General features: G+C 46.6%; 1 protein-coding gene across 2 annotated transcripts in view; it reads right to left on the reverse strand.

Annotated features, from left to right (window-relative positions):
* Positions 1 to 19,268, reverse strand: part of CBX5 (chromobox 5) — a 60,515-nt gene that overhangs the window by 15,191 nt on the left and 26,056 nt on the right. For both annotated transcript variants that reach the window (XM_077329073.1, XM_077329072.1), the window contains exons 2-3: positions 12,023 to 12,200; positions 9,088 to 9,271 (exon numbers count right to left, since the gene is read on the reverse strand). In XM_077329073.1, the coding sequence (XP_077185188.1) occupies positions 9,088 to 9,271; positions 12,023 to 12,159 (321 nt within the window). In that variant the 5' untranslated portion in view covers positions 12,160 to 12,200. The remainder of the gene's footprint in view (positions 1 to 9,087; positions 9,272 to 12,022; positions 12,201 to 19,268) is intronic.

A 19,268-nucleotide genomic window follows, 5' to 3' on the forward strand; every position in this document is an offset into this window, starting at 1 on the left:
GCTGGCAAGGCATTTGTGTGCTCCGTGCAAACAACGGCTCCTTCACCCCCTTGCCGAGGCAAAAAGTAGATTGCTCCAAATCCGACACAGGCATAGAAAACATGCACAGTAGCATGCAGAGCCATGAGGAAGGCGAGACAGGTCATGAACAGTCTTGAACTCCCTAGATCAAGAGACAGGAAATAAGATGCACACCTTTCCCTTAGTCCCCCTCTCCCAACCTATCTCCCGCTGTTCATGCTCATCTACCACCTGTCAGAAGGTAAGCCACCACAGAAGCTGTACTCTGTGTGTGTGTGGATTTTCCCATAAATGAAAAACAAAAGCAATTAACCTTGGCGTATGTTTCTTAAATGCTGAGGTAAGGTGACCCTAAGGAGAGGCAAACAATAATTAAAAGCAACAGCTCCCTTCGTGATCCCTGCCAAGCATGATTTGCATCCTTCCTTGCCCACACTGCAGGGGCTGTACATGCTATAGAGTACACTGATAATTGCACCCATGATCTGAGATGCCAAGTCCCTTAGAAGACTACAAATGCAAACCTGCTCATACAGTTTTCCTCTTAGTAGCTGAGCCAGGCAGATATAGATTGTTCCCCCCCCCCCCACAAATATACATTTGGAATAAACTTTAATGTTTTAGCTGTCAGCCATTCTAGTCCTATAGGGAGGAGCATCTGAGACATCTTCCCTTTAACCAAGGCTAGCTATGAATTCTCAATTGCATTGGCATTGCTCCTCTTCCTCCAAGTCACTCAAAGCAATATATATATTATTATTATTCCCCACTACTGCCACAGCAAATCTGTGGGGTCCGCTGGACCAGGAAGCAGACCCAAGACCAGGGGTAGTCAAGCTGCGGCCCTCCAGATGTCCAGGGACTACAATTCCCATGAGCCCCTGCCAGCATTTGCGGGCAGGGGCTCATGGGAATTGTAGTCCATGGGCATCTGGAGGGCCGCAGTTTAACTACCCCTGCCCAAGACCATCCAGTGCACTTCATGGCTGAGAAGAAATTTGAACTCCATTATCTCCAGCTCTTCCACGGCCTGCGTTAAGTCCCACCTTCCATTGCCAGCTTCTCCAGTCAGAAGAATCAGGTAAATAGGTGCTCTGAAAGGTCTCTGCCTGGGACCTTGAGAAGCCACTGCCACTCGTAGAAGGCAATTGATGGACAAACAGCCTGATTCAGCACAAGGCAACTTGATACATTCACTCAAGTATTTCATCCTCAACAGCTTACTACTTACCTTCTTGGCCTGCAAAACTGCCAGCTCCTTCATCCTACAGGCTGAGTTGCAGCTCTGCCCAGAGGTAACACAAAAACCTGGAACTGGAGAAGGGAGAGGCTTCCTACCTTTTAAGGCCTGCAGATCCCCATTCCACCTGCAGAGCTGCAGCTCCGCCCCCCCTTGCCTACAGGTGATAGAAAGACCCGGAAATGGAGAAGGAAGAGAATCTCTACCATTTAGGCCTGTGGACTGCCAGTTCCTTAATCCACCTGAAGAGGCTCAACTCTGCGTCCTGCCTACAGGCAACAGAAAGACCTGGAACTGGAGAACGAAGAGGATCCCTGCTATTTAGGGCCCTTCATTCTACCTGCAGAGCAGCAGCTCCGCCCCCTACCTACAGGTGACAGAAAGACCAGGGGCTGGGAGAAGCTGCTTATTACTTTGATCTGAGGAGTGCCCTATTTCTTATGGTTTGCTTCCCTAGTCTTAATCTCTGTTGATGGCTGATTTTGTCTCTGAGGGTGGTTTCACAGTATTTCCTCCAATTTTTAAACTCTGTAGTAATAGGGGTATGAGCAAGATGCATTTCTTGGATTAGGATTTTAAGTGATTACACTCATCTAGGGTTTTCTAGAACCTTACAGAACCTGTACAGAAACGAGTCTTTGACCACCATAAAACATCAGGGGCAAACGGCCTAACTGTGGTTTGTGACCTGCAGCAGACAGGAATGAGAAGCCAGTGAAAAGAAAACAAATCTTATTTCCCAGCAAGGAAGAGATAACACAAACTGTGCCGTTTTGCAACACAAAAGTTAGCTGTTGTGCCTCAGGGGTACATGAGAAAAGGGGAAAGGAAAACCCTGGAGAAATGAATGCAAGGACAATATTCATCTCAGAAACTAAAGCCTCAAGAAGGCTAAAACTGATGGAGAGTCTGGGGGGGAGGAGTTTGAGAGTTTTGCTATTAACATAGAAGTCTTGCTGGGGGGCAAATGGTAATGACTGGGGAAGGCACTGGCAAACCACCCTGTATTGAGTCTGCCATGAAAAGGCTAGAGGGCGTCACCCCAAGGGTCAGACATGACCCGGTGCTTGCACAGGGGATACCTTTACCTTTACATAGAGAACTACGCATGGAGGAGCTGGCCACTGCCCTTCAGAGCAGGTCAAGAGAGGCAAATCTCTCCCTCAGCAGTGGAGATCTGAGCATCATCTGGTTCTACATGTGAGACATCAAAGACAATGAAGAATAAGCCATGGTTATAGCCCTAGCTCTACAGGCCACTGTCAACATGGAGGCAGGAACACTGAGAGGGCAGCCACTGGGACCTTGGCCACCAGTCTGAGGACTCGAGGTCACTGGGTTGCACCTGCACTCTTCTCAGCCTAACCCACCTCACAAGGTGGTGAAAAGGATAGACTAGAGCAGTGGTCCCCAACCTTTATTAGGCTGGGGACCGGCAGGGCATTGGGCCGCGCCCGCAGGGACCGCGCGGGCCACGCCCACGAGCCGCGCCCGGCCGCGCCCGCGGATCGGGCCGCGCCCGGCCGCGCCCGCGGGCCGCACCCGCGGATCGGGCCGCGCCCGCGAGCCGCGCCCACGAGCCGCGCCCGGCCGCGCCCGCGGATCGGGCCGCACCCGCAGGCCGCGCGGGCGCGGCCCGGCCCTGATTCCCTCTCCCCGCCCTCTCGCAGTAAGAAGCTTCCCGGGCCGCAAGCTTGCGGCCTGGGAAGTTTTTTACTGCGGGGGGGGGGGCGGGGAGAGGGAGCTGCGGCCCGGCGCCATGGCCTTTGCGGCCCGGCGCCGGGCCGCGGCCCGCAGGTTGGGGACCACTGGACTAGAGCAAACATCAACGAAAGCCTCGCTGGGTCCCTGCTGGATAGAAAGGTGGGACATTAATTAAATAAAGACGTAAGGAAAGGCCAGGGAGAGCCCAGGGTCCCAAGGAAGGATGCTCCTCTGCATAGGAACCCCCATTAGGTGGCAATCCACAACTCATCATTCCATTAGATCAGTGAGGTTCACTTGAAGAAGAAGAAGAGTTGGTTTTTCTCTACCCGAAGGAGTCTCAAAGCGGCTTACATTCACCTTCCCTTTCCTCTCCCCACAACAGACACCCTGTGAGGGAGGGGAGGCTGAGAGAGCCCTGATATTACTGCCTTCCCTTTCCTCTCCCCACAACAGACACCCTGTGAGGGAGGTGAGGCTGAGAGAGCCCTGATATTGCTGCTCGGTCAGAACAGCTTTATCAATGCTGTGACTAGCCCAAGGTCACCCAGCTGGCTGCATGTGGGGGAGTGGGGAATCGAACCCAGCTCGCCAGGTTAGAAGTTGGCGTTCTTAACCACTACACCAAACTTGTTGGCTTGAGAGCAACATGTGGCTCTTTTGACATGCCACTGGGCCTGCTTGGTCCTCAATGGAACACCTGCCCCATATCTCAGGGAAGCAGGCAAGGCTAGATGGCTCCTGCCCTGAAACAGCCACTGCCAGAAGCCCAGGGAAAGTGCGGGGCTCCCTGAGGTACAGGCCTCCATGCCTTTGGCTGATGGCTCTTGTGGAGGATGGGAGCTGCGAATGTGGCTCTCGGTGAGCTGCTGAGTGAACACCTCTGCATTGGAGTGTTTTAAAATTCCATTCCGTAATCCGTCTTGCAAATATTTCAAGATACGCCGGGGGGGGGGGGGGGGAGGGATGCAGCCCTACGTTATTTTGCACTCCTTTGTTCCTCGCTGAGGGGATCCCACCACTCCGTATCATCACTTTCTCCTTATTACTTCCTTGTCAATCCCCCCAGCTGGGGGGCAGCAGCCACATGTCTGCGAGGAGAGCACATCAGGACCTTGGTTCAATATCTGTGAGCAAGCACTCCTGCAGCATCTACTAAGAATGGAGGAGGAGGAGGTGAAAGCTCCCCACCAGCCTAGCCGGCAAGGAACAGGAGTGCTTCCTTCCTGCACCAATCTTGCCCAGCTTTCTATTACCTGATGCCTGGTTTTTACCTGCACCTCGATAGGGACAGCATATTGACATATCCGTCAGGAGAACCCATACAATCTTGGGCATATTAATTTCTTAACAGAAGCCAAGTGGTTGGTGACAGGGGCAGTATTTTAACTCGACAGCAGTTGTGGCTGTGACTGTTTTCAATGGCTCTTTGGTTACTAACCTGCACTTCAGGATAACTTAGGAAGCAGAACAAAAGGCCGCTGGTGCTGCAGTTAGATTATAGTGATGGGGGGGTAGAGGAAGGGTCATTTGCTGTGCATTTCATGAAGCAGAACTTCAGGCTGCAGGAAGTATTTTCCCCAAAACACATACCACTCCAGTGCTGACTCCGAGGAGTCAGCTTGGTGTAGCAGTTAAGAACGGCAACCTTTAATCTGGAGAGCCAGGTTTGATTCCCCACTCCTCTTCCACATGCAGCCAGCTAGGAGTTCTCTTAGAGGTGTTCTCAGCCCCACCTACCTCTCAGGGTAGGAGACGCGAAGGCAATTGTGACCCGCTTTGAGACTCCTTTGGGTAGTCAAAAGCGGGGTACAAAAAAAAAAGCAGCTCTAGCTCTCCATTTAAGTAAGATGCAGCCTCTTGTGGTACAGAGTGGTAAGGCAGCAGACATGCAGTCTGAAAGCTCTGCCCACGAGGCTGGAAGTTCGTTCCCAGTAGCCGGCTCAAGGTTGACTCAGCCTTCCATCCTTCCGAGGTCGGTAAAATGAGTACCCAGCTTGCTGGGGGGTAAACAGTAATGACTGGGGAAGGCACAGGCAAACCACCCCGTATTGAGACTGCCATGAAAACGCTGGAGGGCGTCACCCCAAGGGTCAGACATGACCCAGTGCTTGCACAGGGGATACCTTTACCTTTAGCACAACTGAGAAGGGTTAGGTTTTACGGAAGGAGAAAAGGGAAAGTATTTCAAACCCAAAAGAATTAAGCAAGAGTACTATGAGCTTCAAGTCCCAGAAACTCAGCACACTGTAAAAACTGCTGTCGAGCCCACAATTGTTGGGGTTCGATGCGGATGGAGGAAGGAACTGTGGGGACACTCAACAATGCCCACAAGGAGGATGAGATAGCAGCCAAGGTTGCTGATAGTGTTCCTGTGCCTTTAACAAACGCCTGGCAAGCAAATATTAAGCCGGAAAGCTTTACCAGATTACTTTCGTTGCCTGCTGGGCAATGGCAGGACAACTGGCCAGACGGTTAGCTGCTGAAAAGATGGTTCAGAGAGAGCGAAGGAAGGGAGAGAACAACCTTCCTTCTTCTGGAAAGCAAAGCTGCTTCATTTAGGAACTGGATGGACAGTCAGTCTGCGTCTTGCACGATATTCCAAAAGAAGCATCACTGCCACTACATTAGCCGGTCACCTAAGAGGAACAACGGGCTAACTAGGCCGGAAATGTCAGCAGGATCTGACCTCAAATGCACTAAAGCTAATAAAGATGGCGATGTTCAGTGACTTTTCCAGGCAGTGGCCAGCTGTAGCTTACAGCATCTGCCCAACCACTGGCATATGATCTGCTCAGCGAGTTAAACTGACCGTAGATATCAAATTTTAACCGCAACTGAGATTCTAAACCACAGTTTCTACCAATCGTGGTAAAATGTTATGTCTATGCGAGGCCATAATGGGCAAGCCCAGCCCAACTCGAGGCACCCAACTCCAAAGGGAATTATGTCGGGGGGAAAAATCCCCTGTGAAGGGGACAGGATGCTTCAACAGGAACCAAGCCACTTATTTTCACAGTGGACAGTTTTACTTCCAAAACTTTCAGGAGAATACATAATGGGTTATAAAACTGTAATCCAAACGCACTAAGGATAACCTGCTGGATGTGAAATATACGACCTTATTACCCCTTATGATTTCATTAAGGGCCGACAGTAGCAGCACAGGTTTGAATCTCTAGTGACTTAGCCATAATTTTGTACAGACACAGCTGTAAAGGGCAGGGCATTTCTTCAAATAAGGTTATAAAAAAATAACGAACACACAGAACTGCAGGAGATTTTTCTCCTCCAGGAAGGGAAAGGCAAGACATAAAACGCCACTCAACACATCCTCATTTATATAGGATTTCATATGTTCACATTCTCCAATAAAGATCTGTTTTAATAACCCATGTTCTCCTACCTCCTCATGCATTAGCTTAGGGAATGTGGCAAATTTTAAAGGAAAGGGGGCAAATTTTTAAGGAAGGTGATGCATTTGACCTTCACAATATTTTGCAGCGCCGATAAACTCTTTGTTGCCAGCAGCCACTGGGCAACCAGAGTTCGTTGCTATGTGAATGAGCTGGGGGGAATCCTTGGGGATCTGTGTGCCTTCCCTGCCTGTTCATAGCAAGCTACTGAATCAGTTCCACTTTTGTGGCAGACGACCGTTTGCCAAACAGCCAAGTTCAGACAAAATTCCTTCTGGCCCTCCTCCCTGAAGGTATTAACTGTGCTTATCTTAAATGTGTGATGGAACAGTTTAATTATTTCTCCAAAATTTCAAAATGCTGGTTTCATGTCTCAAATGCTCTGATGTCAAAATGCCTCAATGTGTTGTTGTTTGCTACCCTGGGGACCTTACTGACCTGGAATGCTGGAATTTTTAAGAATACCGGCAATAAGATGTACACAGCAATCCTAATCACTTATCCAAGCAAATGTGTATAACCATTTGGCCGCAGTGTTTGAGTCCAATGGTACCTTTAAGACCAGCAACATTTTATTCTAGGTGTGAGCTTCCGTGTACAGGCACACCTCCTTGGACAATGAAACAGAAATCATCAGAATGCAGATATAAGGACTGTGCAAATTCTCAGGAAATTAGTACACAGCATCATGGAGACATCCCACAATATCTTGCTAGAAAAGCAGAGTTATCAGCCCTTTGGGTTAAATTGCCATTCAGGAAAACATACGGGGAATAGAAATGCTAAGGTTAGCGATTAGTGGCAGATATCATTGCTAATTTACCGTATTTGCCGGCGTATAAGACGACTGGGCATATAAGACGACCCCCCAACATTTCCACTCAAAATATAGAGTTTGTTACATTACATTACAGTACTATGGGCCACTATGGGCAGCTATGTCTATCCCAACTGAAGTGCCCCCGGCGTATAGGACGACCCCCCCACTTGGAGGCATGTTTTTCAGGGGGAAAAAGTAGTCTTATACGCCAGCAAATACTGTACTCTGTTCCTACATCTGCACCCTGATGCACCCTATTCCAATGGCTGAGGAAGTGTGCACTCTGCTTTTCTAGCAAGATATTATGGTGCATATTTGTGGGGTGTCTTCATGATGCTGTGTACTAATTTCCTGAGAAAATGCTGGCAGGGGCCCGTGGGAATTGTAGTCCATGGACATCTGGAGGGCCGCAGTTTGACTACCCCTGGCTTAATCGGTCATGTGACTACTTATTCTACACTTTGTTTTTTTCTAGCGGTTCCACACTTCTAAGATCCTAACATATTGGTTCCTGGATGCCTTTTCTGTGGATTGTACTGATTCGCTATGCGTAATCCGCCTTCAGTTCCTGGGAGAAAGGTGGAGTGTAAACAAAAATAAATTTAAAAAAAAATAAAAAATGGAAGCGAGCAAAGCTTTCTAAAAACAGCAATTGGACACCAGGAAAGGTGTCAGTGAGCACTATTATGGGAGCCACCTCACTTGCTGTAACTATATTGTCCTTTCATGTTCATCATAGCTGCCCGGTGAATAGATGAGCTCTAGGTGAAGGACCAGACCTGCTCACAGCCCTGCCGGATGCTGATGGATGCTTTTGCCTTGAACACCCATTAGTCTTCATCCAAAGCCACCATTTGGACATGCACTTAATTCACAACCTTCAACCAATATCCTTGCCAGCCAGTTCCCAGTCACCTGTATTGCAGTAATCTCTGTCACAGATTTATAAATGAAAACCAGAATTCAGGAGACTTGTGGCCTGAGTAACCTGTGGGGGAGGAAGAGAAGTGTTGGCTTCTTAGCGATGGGTCTAGCATTCCTCCAAGGTCGTCACAAACACAAGGTGTGGCTGTGCTTTTGCAAGACAGCTGCGGCAGCTGCGAAAGATCCACTCCACCTCTGTTCTGTGCATGTTCAGAACCCCAACCAAGTTATCAGCATCAAGCTGCCTCCAGCTCCCTCCCTCCCTCCCTGACATAGCACAGCTGCTCTGAGCAAAGTGACATGACAAGATCAAGGGACTAGAGACACAGTGTTTGAGCAGTACATTCTTAGTAGAGGATTTCTAAGCTGCAGAGACTTATTGCTTTCAGCTCTGCTCCTCGCACAGAGAAAGAAGGCGACAGCCAAAAACAATCCCAACAAGAGTGGCTCGAGTGCAGATGCATGGGGAATTTTAGACTTGACGCTGGCTTGTTTATCGTCACAATTATAAGAGCACTTTAAAAGGAATCCTGCTTCGGCCGGGCTTTCAAACAGTAAATTGCATTTCCCTAATCTTAATCTGCTGCAGACAGCACCGAGTGGTTCCCTGCTCGATGGTTAATCTTTATTATATTTTAAAGGCCATAATTATTTTAGCGATTCTTTTCTTTAAAATGAGTGGTGGCAATTAGCTCATCCTGTTTTACAGGGTAGCTTTCCCCCCTCAAGAGTGGCGCGAAGATTTGGCACCATGAAACGCAGCCAGCCTGAGGTTTTGCTTGGGAAAAGACGCCCTCGTAACTCCAAGTAGAGAACTTAACAGCCGACAGTTTCACTCATGCCGTTTATTTAAATAAACCAACAGCTGGATAGGAGTCCAGTAGAACCTTCATCAGTCACACAGTCAACACTCCTTTCATCTGACAAAGGGAGCTTTGACTCCTGAAAGCTTGTGTCCTTACCTCCCTCTTCTTTTTGGCTTTGAGGTCCTCAGCATTATTGGCGAGGCTCGATTTTCGCTTGGCACTCTCCGATTTCTCCCGGGGTTTGTTTTCACCTTCTTTCATTTTTTTATATTTTTTCATAAACTCAGAAATCAGTTCAGGGCAGTCAAGGTTCTTCTCAGGTTCCCACGTATTATGTTCCCTGACACGATAAAAGAAAGGAAAGGTGGGGGCAGGGAAGAGGAAAAATAAAGACAGAGGAAAAGTATAAGCACTCCCATCCAATTGACAGGCATTCACGGAGAACTGAGGGAAGAACTACAGTGTAGACATCTGTGACTGGAAGTTTGCACCACTTTCCTAAGGATGGCTGGAGACTTAGGAAACGAGTACGGTAGATTTTTCTCATGATTATTAACCTCAAAAAAAGATTTAATATCCTCAGTTAAACTCGATTCTGTTCGAAATTGGGGATATTTCGGGACACAACTGGAAGCATGCAAAGCACACAGCTGCCCCCTGGGTCTTAAAGATTTGATAATTTAAGAAAAAAATTGCCACATGCACCCCTGTCCCTATAATTCCAGCACAGGGCTGGCAGCTAAAAATGAGATTCTACATTTAAAGCATTTTTTCCGGGCATCATAATAAAATGCATTTTTGATTGAAGTCTCACATATGCTAGAACAGGGGTCCCCAGACCTTTTGAGCTAGTGGGCACCTGTGAAATTCTGACAGTGAACTTGGTTGTGGTTGCAGCCACAAAATGGCTACCCCAAAAAATAGCTGCCACGGGAGGTGGAGCCAGCCATAAAATGGCCACTGCAGCTTCCCTTCAAAGATCTTTGTGCTGTGGTGGCAGCTGCGGCCAAAGCAGCATCTTTTAAAAACCTGCACAGCCAATCAAATCTCTAATGGCCAATCAGAAACTGGTCCTGCTTGTTTTCTAAAAACAGCAATCGTACACTAGGAAAGGTGTCAGTGAGCACCAAGGCATGGCAGTGGGGACCCCCGTGCTAGAGTGCTTTTCCTAGGAGAAGAGAGAGAGAGAAGAGCTGGGGTTTGGACCCTGCTTTTTACTACTCAAAAGAGTCTCAATCACCTTCCCTTCCTCTCCCTACCACAGACACCCTGTGAGGTACGTAGGGCTGAGAGAGCTCTGAGAGAACTGTGACTGACCCAAGATCACCCTGCTGGCTGCATATGAAGTACTGGGGAATCAAACTTGGTTGTCCAGATTAGAGGCCACTGCTCTTAGCCCCTATGCCAAGCTTTGGGCTGATCCTGCGTTGAGTAGGGGGTTGGACTAGATGGCCTGTGCGGCCCCTTCCAACTCTATGGTTCTATGATTCTATGATTTTATAAGCTGGCTCTCTAAGGGAACACTGGGTATGATGGATTTAGTCATAAATGAATTATCATGCAAACCACATAAGTTTAGGGGACCCTTCCTGCTACCCAAACAGAACACACAGAAGCTGTGCTGTGAAAAGTGCACAGGCAACTACATACTATCCCATGGTGATAGTACCATATTATCTTTATTAGGAGTTGGACCAGCTAACATGTCATCAAGCAGTGAGCTTGCTTTAGTTTTTCAGGCTATTCCTTCCTCCCCCCCCCCCCACAAGGTGTGCATTCGGGGAGAGAAAGGTGATGCTTGTAAAGAGCATGGCAGAAACCTCACCTACAATACCTGACAGGTCTTAAGGGAGTGGCTCAAAAAGCTCAGTTCATCTAAAGACATTTGTAATTTTGTAGCGTGCCTTTCCTTTAAGTCTCAAGGCAGCTCAAAGCTCTTCAGGAACTAGATGAGGTTAGTTTGTGCCGAGAGCAAAACGTCCAAAGTTGCATCAAGGCGGACAGGGAGGAAACAGCAATGGGACTCTCCCTTTAGAAATGCAAAAGCAAATGGTCTCCAACAGAATGTGTTCTCTGATTAGCCGGGACATGGAAACCATTTGATTAATTGAATCACTGGAGGACGATCCTCCCTGCTGCTGTGGAGCCGCTGATGAAAGCAGGGCTCATTGTCGGCTTGCTAACTTGCCTTCCCAGAAACCAAGTAGTGTGCATCCATTTAAACACCTATGCCTCAAATAGGAATCCTGTAGACAAAAAAAAAAAATATCTTGGCCACACTTTACAGATTAGTTAAAGCAGTTTGCCAGAAAGCAAGAGACTTACAGAGACAGACAAACATGCAAAGCGCTGCCTCAAGAGCAGCTCTTTTGTACTGGGGCAGGTGAGAACAAAGGGCTGTGTAATCTTTTTTTTAAAAATCCAAATACTGCATCGAGTCCACCCGAATTTTGCACCCTGTACAAATTAGGCAAATCTGCATGCCTCTGTCTTCTATAACTTATGATTAATTGTGGGGAAGGGCCAAAGTAGGCAGGCTGTTGCAGCCCCATTTCTTGATTGCTAGAAATTTTAATGAATATATATATATTATATATATAAATAAGCAGAGATTCTCAGATGCTCAGTCCAGCACCCAATCCCAAAATTCTGTAATGGCAGAGTTCACCCAACCCTGTAAGGAGGGAACAGGATTACGATCTCTTTCCCTCAGCAGCAATGCACAACGATCCAAAGGGTCATTTAACCCAAAATCCTAAAGTGCCTGATACCCAAAACCAAGAGGAAGACTATTCAGACGATAGTGCTGGTGAATAACTCAAGTGGAACTACCAACTCTGTGAAGTGAGAGAGGGAACGCAAGATGCCAGCATTTCCAAAACACCCTCAAAGGTCCCAGGCCCTCGCCTCGTGACCCACTAATTTAAATGGATGCACGCCACTCTGTCTGGAGTGAGGAAAGCAAGCTCCCACCCGTGAAGGTTTTCAGGAAAGCTTGGAGGAGGGCAATGGAAGTTAAATTTGAAGCACTGTCTGGAGCTCTGCTAACAAAGAAGCTCAAAGCCCATGTCAGAAGGAAAGTTGGACTTACTCAGAGAATCCTTTCCACTTGAGAAGATACTCCACTTGACCCTTCACAACACGCCTGTCTAGAACCTTCTCCACAACATATTCCTCCTCATCTTCAGAGGACGAACTATCTGCTGTCCTCTTGTTTCTCTTGCCCATAGCGTGGAAGTTGCACCTAACGCACCAAGGCTACCCAATTCCTGCAAATCGGAAGTGAAATGTTAATTGGTGGCAGTGAAATGGGCTTCTCTTTCCAGAATCTCACCCACCCAGACGTCCCTTCTCAGAGAGTTCTAACATCCAAGGCCTGCGCACAAAGGTCTGAAAAGCAGAAGAGGCAAACGGCTACTATAAATAAAAGGAAGAGGAATATGACATACAAGAGAAATAAGCATCAGGCCTTTTATTCCAGGTTTCGTCAGCAAATTATGATGGACCTCGATCCAAATTTGGTAATCCATGGAGCCATGGATTTGAAGGATCAGGTCTGCTTATGTTCAGCTGAACATGGACTGTGCTCATACTACTAAGCACTGTCCCCTTCTGAACTCCTTGTTAGCGAGCATCACAAGAAGGGTGGCTGGATTTACCATAGAGGAAACCAAAGAATGAAGATAACATTATTTCAGGATTTAGATACCAGTACAGCAATACTGAATAACTGCTTGGTTGCTCATTAGGAATATGGAAGGACTATTTTTTTCCTTACCTCCCAGCCCACCCCCAATACCCTAGGCAGGCAGCCACCTCTGAAAAAGAAGCTACTCAGTCACTTCAAGTCTTGCCTACATATTAAACTGTTTTACCACGACACTTCTAATAAGTAAAATTATCCCTTAAAATGCCCCTGTGAGGTTGTTCAAGCTTCTCACAATACACTGGGACTGCAGACTAAAAGGCAGACCAAGGCTCTGTAGAATATACATGAGCTGAGTAAAGATTTGACTAGGGTCAACATTGGACATACTGTATCTAACACGGGAAACCACAGCTGTTATTCCATATTATACAAAGCCTAGTCATCCTATCCTAGTAATAATAATTCATTATAAAAACGGGTTGAGCTCCACTGGATACAGAACGTAAAAGCAGACCCCACACTCTGCCAGATGTGAACAGGAGGCACAAATGCACACACACATGGTCTAGGTGAGCCCACACCACACAGATCCTAAAGGCCCTTGGTCTAGGTGGGCACGAGTGCCACTGAATTTACTTTTGAGTAAACAGGCTGCAGGCATAGCATGCTCACTTTGCACATGACACCAGTCATGCTTTACAACCTGACCAAGAGGTTGTGAGCCCGCTCAGCCTAATATTCTGAAGCCCATGAGGGAAGAAAGGCAAGGAGCATCAGGTGGCCATATAAAATAAGCTCCTGAAGGACTGATTGTCTGGTTAAAGCTTCCTGGACCATTACAGACAGATAAAGCCTGCCCTATTTCATTAACAGAGTCCAAAGAGACAAACAAAAACACAAATGTCTTCATGCTTTGTGGGGTTGTGATTTCTTTGTGTTTGCTTTTGGTGGGGCTGAAGGGGCCTGTTTGCTGTATATTAGAAAGACGAGGTTCGGACAGCGTTAGTGGTGGGGGGGGGGAGATCAAAGACAGTTTCCGAAAAGATCCAGCATTGTAATAAAAGAAAAATGCTCTATACCTGAGCAACTGCTGGAACCCAGATCCCTTGACAGGTATCCACATTCTGTTCTAACAATAACTCAAAATGCAAAGATTCAAATGGGTAGCCGTGTTGGTCTGAAGCAGCACAAGAAAATCAGAGTCCAGTAGCACCTTTAAGACCAACAAAGATTTATTCAAGGAGTGAGCTTTCGAGTGCAAGCCGAGGAAGAGTGCTTGCACTCGAAAGCTCACGCCTTGCATAAATCTTTGTTGGCTTTAAAGGTGCTACTGGACTCTGATTTCAAAATGCAAACGAATTTCTTACAACTGAACATGATGATACTTTGGAACAGCAGAGGAAAGGATGAAAAAAGCAAGAAAGATTCTTACCATGAAACCAAAGTTAAATCCTTCATTTCTTTTATTCTGCATAAATTACTTATTGAGCTGCTGTGGTACTTTTGTATTTCTAAAAATTTAACCCCATTATTCTAACCAGTTGCATCTCCCCCTCCAAGTAAGATCTAGATATTATTTATTTCTACCATCCACGGGACAGTTGCGTGGCAGAACTGTTTCTGGAGCAGGCAGTCCTTAATTGGAAAGTGCAATGTGAGTTATTAGCAGCTTGATATATTATTTAAACACAAAAGAAACCACACACAAACCAGAGAAAAACTGGACTCGAAAGCAGGGCTGAAATCTAAAATGGATTGATTCTTTCGGCCGGCTTACTATGACAGCAATAAAGCGGTCTGTAGCCCTGCTGGTATTCATGGATCAGTGGTTAAAGTTCTGTCACAGCTAGTTATAAAACGGCATATTTTTTCAGGGATTTATAACTTGGCCGTAAAAATTCACTGCAGCTTGAAATACGGGCTTATGAGGCCTCAGACCCTGAGTGAAGTTTAATACCCCTCCCCTCCCAAAAAGAATATGCGCATGTGAAAGAGAAATCAATTACGCCATTGGAGTTACAAGACTGAAAAAGAAAAAGTTATTATAGTTGCTTTGTGCTCTTATAAACTATACAGCTTCCAATTTTAACAAGTCTGAATTTAGCAAATCATTAGTCCATAAACACTGTGTGGTCCAGAGACGCTGGGCACAGAAATTTTTATTCGACTTTTGTTTACAGATTGCACCCTGCTGCCCCCACCCTTACTGGAGACCTTTGCCATTGTGGAACACACACCTACCTGCCCCCCCCCCCATCACCATTAATTACACATTCCACCCACACCAGTGAAATTGAGTATTGCCGGCTTGAATGAAACACATTATGAGGCTTATAAATGGGAGTCCTTAATAATTTTTCCAAATGGAGGCACATTACAAGTGCCCTGGAAAAATGAGTATTTTTACAAGCCCGTTAAGTGCATTTTAAAAAGAAATTATAAAAAAAAAACACGACTAGGAGGAGACTTATTTTGACAAAAATCAGGAAACGCCGTGTTTCAGCAAGCTTCTATTGATTAACTGGAATTTCATGACGTGCGCCAGCTTGGGTCAAAATAGCTGTTTAAAGAATGTCAGCTATTATAACATTGCCTATAGGGGCCTAGTGGCTTGTCCCGGAGCAAAAAAGCAAAACATAGCAAGTCACAGGGCCTGCTCAGCCAGGGAAGGGAAGCTAGTTGTGCCATTGGAGGGCAAGCATGCATTCGCGAGAAGAACCCACAGCGTTGATTCATACTGACTCAGACGCATGGTCCATCGAGGTCAGTATTAATTTACTCAGACTGACAGTGGCTCTGGGAGAGAGGCCCGCCACATCTGCTACTACCCGATCCTTCTAGCTGGCGAGAGCAGCAACTGAACCTGGGACCTTTCTGCACACCAGACAGATGCTCTACCACGGATGCAAAGGCATGATCCAGTTTCCAACTGGGAACGATGATGTTATTGATTCTACCAGTTCAAACTGGTATCTGACGGGAGGCGGAAAAATCATCATACGGCGGGTGCTAAGACGGCACGAAAACAAATTTATAGCATTTGGACGTTTTATTTTTCTGCTCAAGACAGCGGCGTCAACGCGGCAAGTTTCAACCTGCACAGCCTTCTCACGCCATGTGCAAAACTGCGCACCTCATTCCTGATGCTGCTTTGGAGGCATTCAAGCTCTAAAGCGGGAAGAAAGGGAAGGGGGTCACCGTTTCATCTGACAGAAGCCAAACCACCAGCAGCAGCTGGGATCACACTGTCATTTTACAGCAATGCTAACAACATGCTGTTAAGTCGCTCTGTGCCTCTAACCACTGAAACATTTGCACTTGAGAACGGAAAATAATACCGTTAAAGCCAACTGGGATGATGTTGTGAGCAATCACGGCCATGCTTTACACCTTGTTTGAATAAATCTTTATTATCTTGTGAATCCTAAGGATTAAGTATCTCCAAGTCTGCAGAAAAGATCCCAGTGGCGCTACTCCCGTTGATTAAAATCTATTAAATGTAACCCGAGGACAGGTGGGAAAGACTGATGCATTTAAATCACAATTTTGATATAATCGTTTGCGAACTTTAAATATGGTGCTCCAAACGACGCGAGCCACAGAGATCCTCTTGTCCTTTTACTAACCTCATTGTTGCGGTGCAGAACTGGGCTAATCCGTGAAGATTTTCATATTACTGTTCTAAACCGGATGTCATTTGCTGTTGGCCTGATTGGGAGTCAAGTGATACAGGGGTGTGATTGGTGCACCAAATTGCCTTCAGTTAATCAGCGATCTCTGGAGTGCTACGGTCATTTCAAACAGCCCTGCTTGTTTCCCTCACCCTTTTTTGCAGTAGGATAGATTCAAATGAGTCGCCCGTGTTGGTCTGAAGTAGCACAATAAAATCAGAGTCCAGTAGCACCTTTAAGACCAACAAAGATTTATTCAAGGCGTGAGCTTTCGCGTGCGAGCACCATAGTCTGAGGAAGAGTGCTTGCACTCGAAAACTCACACCTTGAATAAATCTTTGTTGGTCTTAAAGATGCTACTGGACTCTGATTTTATTCTCCTTTTTTGCAGTGCGATCTTTCTCAGGGGGGCTTATTTTGAATGTTCTACATTGAGCACTTGAGCCCTAAACTGCTCTAGCACGTGATGAAGCCAGGGCAACTCAGTGGTGCTGCGATAGTACTGAAGTGCTATCTTGGTGGTCAACTTAGAACTTTAAATACTCTGCCGAAAATAGCATAGCAAAAATAGGGTGGGGGGTGGCACTGTAGGAAGCGCTAGCACACCACAGCAATTCAGAAGCACAAGGAAGAAGTAGAAAATGGAAGAGGGCAGATTCCTTCCAAAAAAGGCTCAACCACGGTTTGCTAACCCGACACAAATGGGTTTATATGAAGGGGTAAATAAATTCCACTCGCGGCCCAGCTACTAAAACCGGCCTGTCTGAAATTACAGGGGGGGGAAATCCATTAGCATCCAGTTGCTAAAACGGAATACAAAGGCCGTTTGAACATGGCCTGTGAATGTCATACAATTTTGCTGATGGAAATCTCATGACTAAACACATCGTGTCTCCATTATCCTTGGAGATCTGGTCATCAAACTACGGTCAAATTAAATCAAAGGGGTGAGGGAATCTTGACAAACATCAATCGAACCACATGGGAAATGGCGCTTTCCTACCTTCTCTTTCTGTCTACGTCCTTAATTCCCCCTCCCCAAAGAAACAAAGTTGCTGAGAGTTAAAGTTGCTCATGCTCCAGGGTAGCGTGAAACATGGCAAAGGGAGCTGCAGCTGGAGGCAGAAATCAACACAAATTAGTGTGTGTGTGTGTGTGTGGGGGGGGTGAGTGTCATTTAAAGCAGTGGTCCGCAACCTTAGGCTGCAGACCGGTGGGGGGGAGGGCGATCCAGCGGCTGAGCATGTGCGTTTGTGCCATGCGCTGCCGCAAACGGGCATGTGCGGCACTCCCGTGCATGCGCGGAAGTGCCACACCTGTGCATTTGCGACCGCGTGTTGTGAAAACGCGCATGCGCGGACATGCCGCACATGCGCGTTTGCGCCGGCGGCGCTGCTTCCCTCCCCCCCCCACAAAAAGAAGCTTGCTGGGCCGCAAGCTAATCGGCCACTTTGGCGGCTGATTTGCTTGTGGCCTGGGAAGTTTCTCACTGGGGGGGGCGGGGAGTGCCAGGCCGCGGCCCGGTGGTTAGGGACCACTGATTTAAAGAATAGGCTTTTAGTTGACACCTAGGTTTATCTGGAATACTGCTGAATAACCACAGATTTTGGCCATGTAATGCCCCAAACCAGACATATATAGCTGGGGTCTATAAGAAACCACGAGAGGGACAAACACTTTGAAATCCCTTTCCCACTCTTCCCCAGTCTTCACCTGCACTGATTCTAAAAACTCCCCCATCTCTTGACAGGCTAATTTTCACACACATTCACCACCTAACTTCCATTTATATATACAGCCTTTCAGACCACATCTGAGTATTTTCCATTAATTTACATATATTCTTATATACCTGGTGAGTCTTACAGTAAGTAGGCACTGCTGCTTTTATTATCGGGGGAGTCACTACTATCAGATATCATATGGAGTAGATACTAAAGGTAGGGTTGAAATCATCTCTTAAAATACACCTCGGCTGCGGGCAGACTTGAGAGCTGAATGTCTAGCCTTGTGGTATGAAACAGTAAATTGTGCAGAGAAGTCTATGCCTACTAAATAGCTGTGCAGGAACAAACACTCTACAGCACCTGAAGTTAGCAATAATAATCAGAAACAGAAAAACCAGTACTATCCAGCTTTTAGGAAGCTTACTTGAATCATCAGAAATACACAAGGAAAATAATCAAAATACACTCTGCAACTGATATGTATGAACCTAGCGATTAGAAAATTCATTACACAGCACTCATGTGATTGTCAAGATCTTATAAAATCAAATAATGAAAAACTGACGCATCTGAAGCCATGTGTGTGAGTGACGTCGGGAACTAAGTTCAAGTCCAGTGGCACCTTTAAGGCTAACAGAGCTTTATTCAAGGAATAAGGCTATAAACTTTCATGTGCACGCACACTTCTTCGGATAAACCGAATGAAAGTTACCACTCCACACATGAGCAGCAATAATTCATACAGCGTAATAATAGTGTGTAACAGATGCAAGGCCCAAACTGGAATAACAAGCAGTTTATATGGTCACCATTTGTTTGGGTTTAATTCCAGGAGGAAACATGGTGAAGGAAATTAATATATCAAAATCAGAGGTTGGTGGGCGGATGTACCCTTCTTAACTGTGGAATGCTGAGAATAATTAACTGAGACTCTTGCTTTCACTCTGTATTCTCTTGAGTGTGCAAGAGGTGGTGCGATTGGCTATGCAAAGGCATCTCCTCTGTCCCAGAACTGAGAAATACACCCCAATCTACCAGTCCAACGTACATTTCATTTCAGAGAAGCAGTTTTAAGGAAATTCAGCTTCCACCACTGAGAGGTTGTCACCCGAAGCTGATAGCTGGCAGGCCTCGTGACCTGGAGAGGATACCAACAACTTGGGAGGTCCATTCATGTAGTTCAAATGCCACTGTAATAATAACCAAGTTCGTGCAACCTAAGCCACTCTAATCCCTCGCTAGATTGTATCATATTACCAGTACTAGACTAGTCTGTAGCGCAATTCAGTG

Source organism: Paroedura picta, chromosome 3 (genome assembly GCF_049243985.1).
Source record: "Paroedura picta isolate Pp20150507F chromosome 3, Ppicta_v3.0, whole genome shotgun sequence".
Lineage (NCBI taxonomy): Eukaryota > Metazoa > Chordata > Lepidosauria > Squamata > Gekkonidae > Paroedura > Paroedura picta.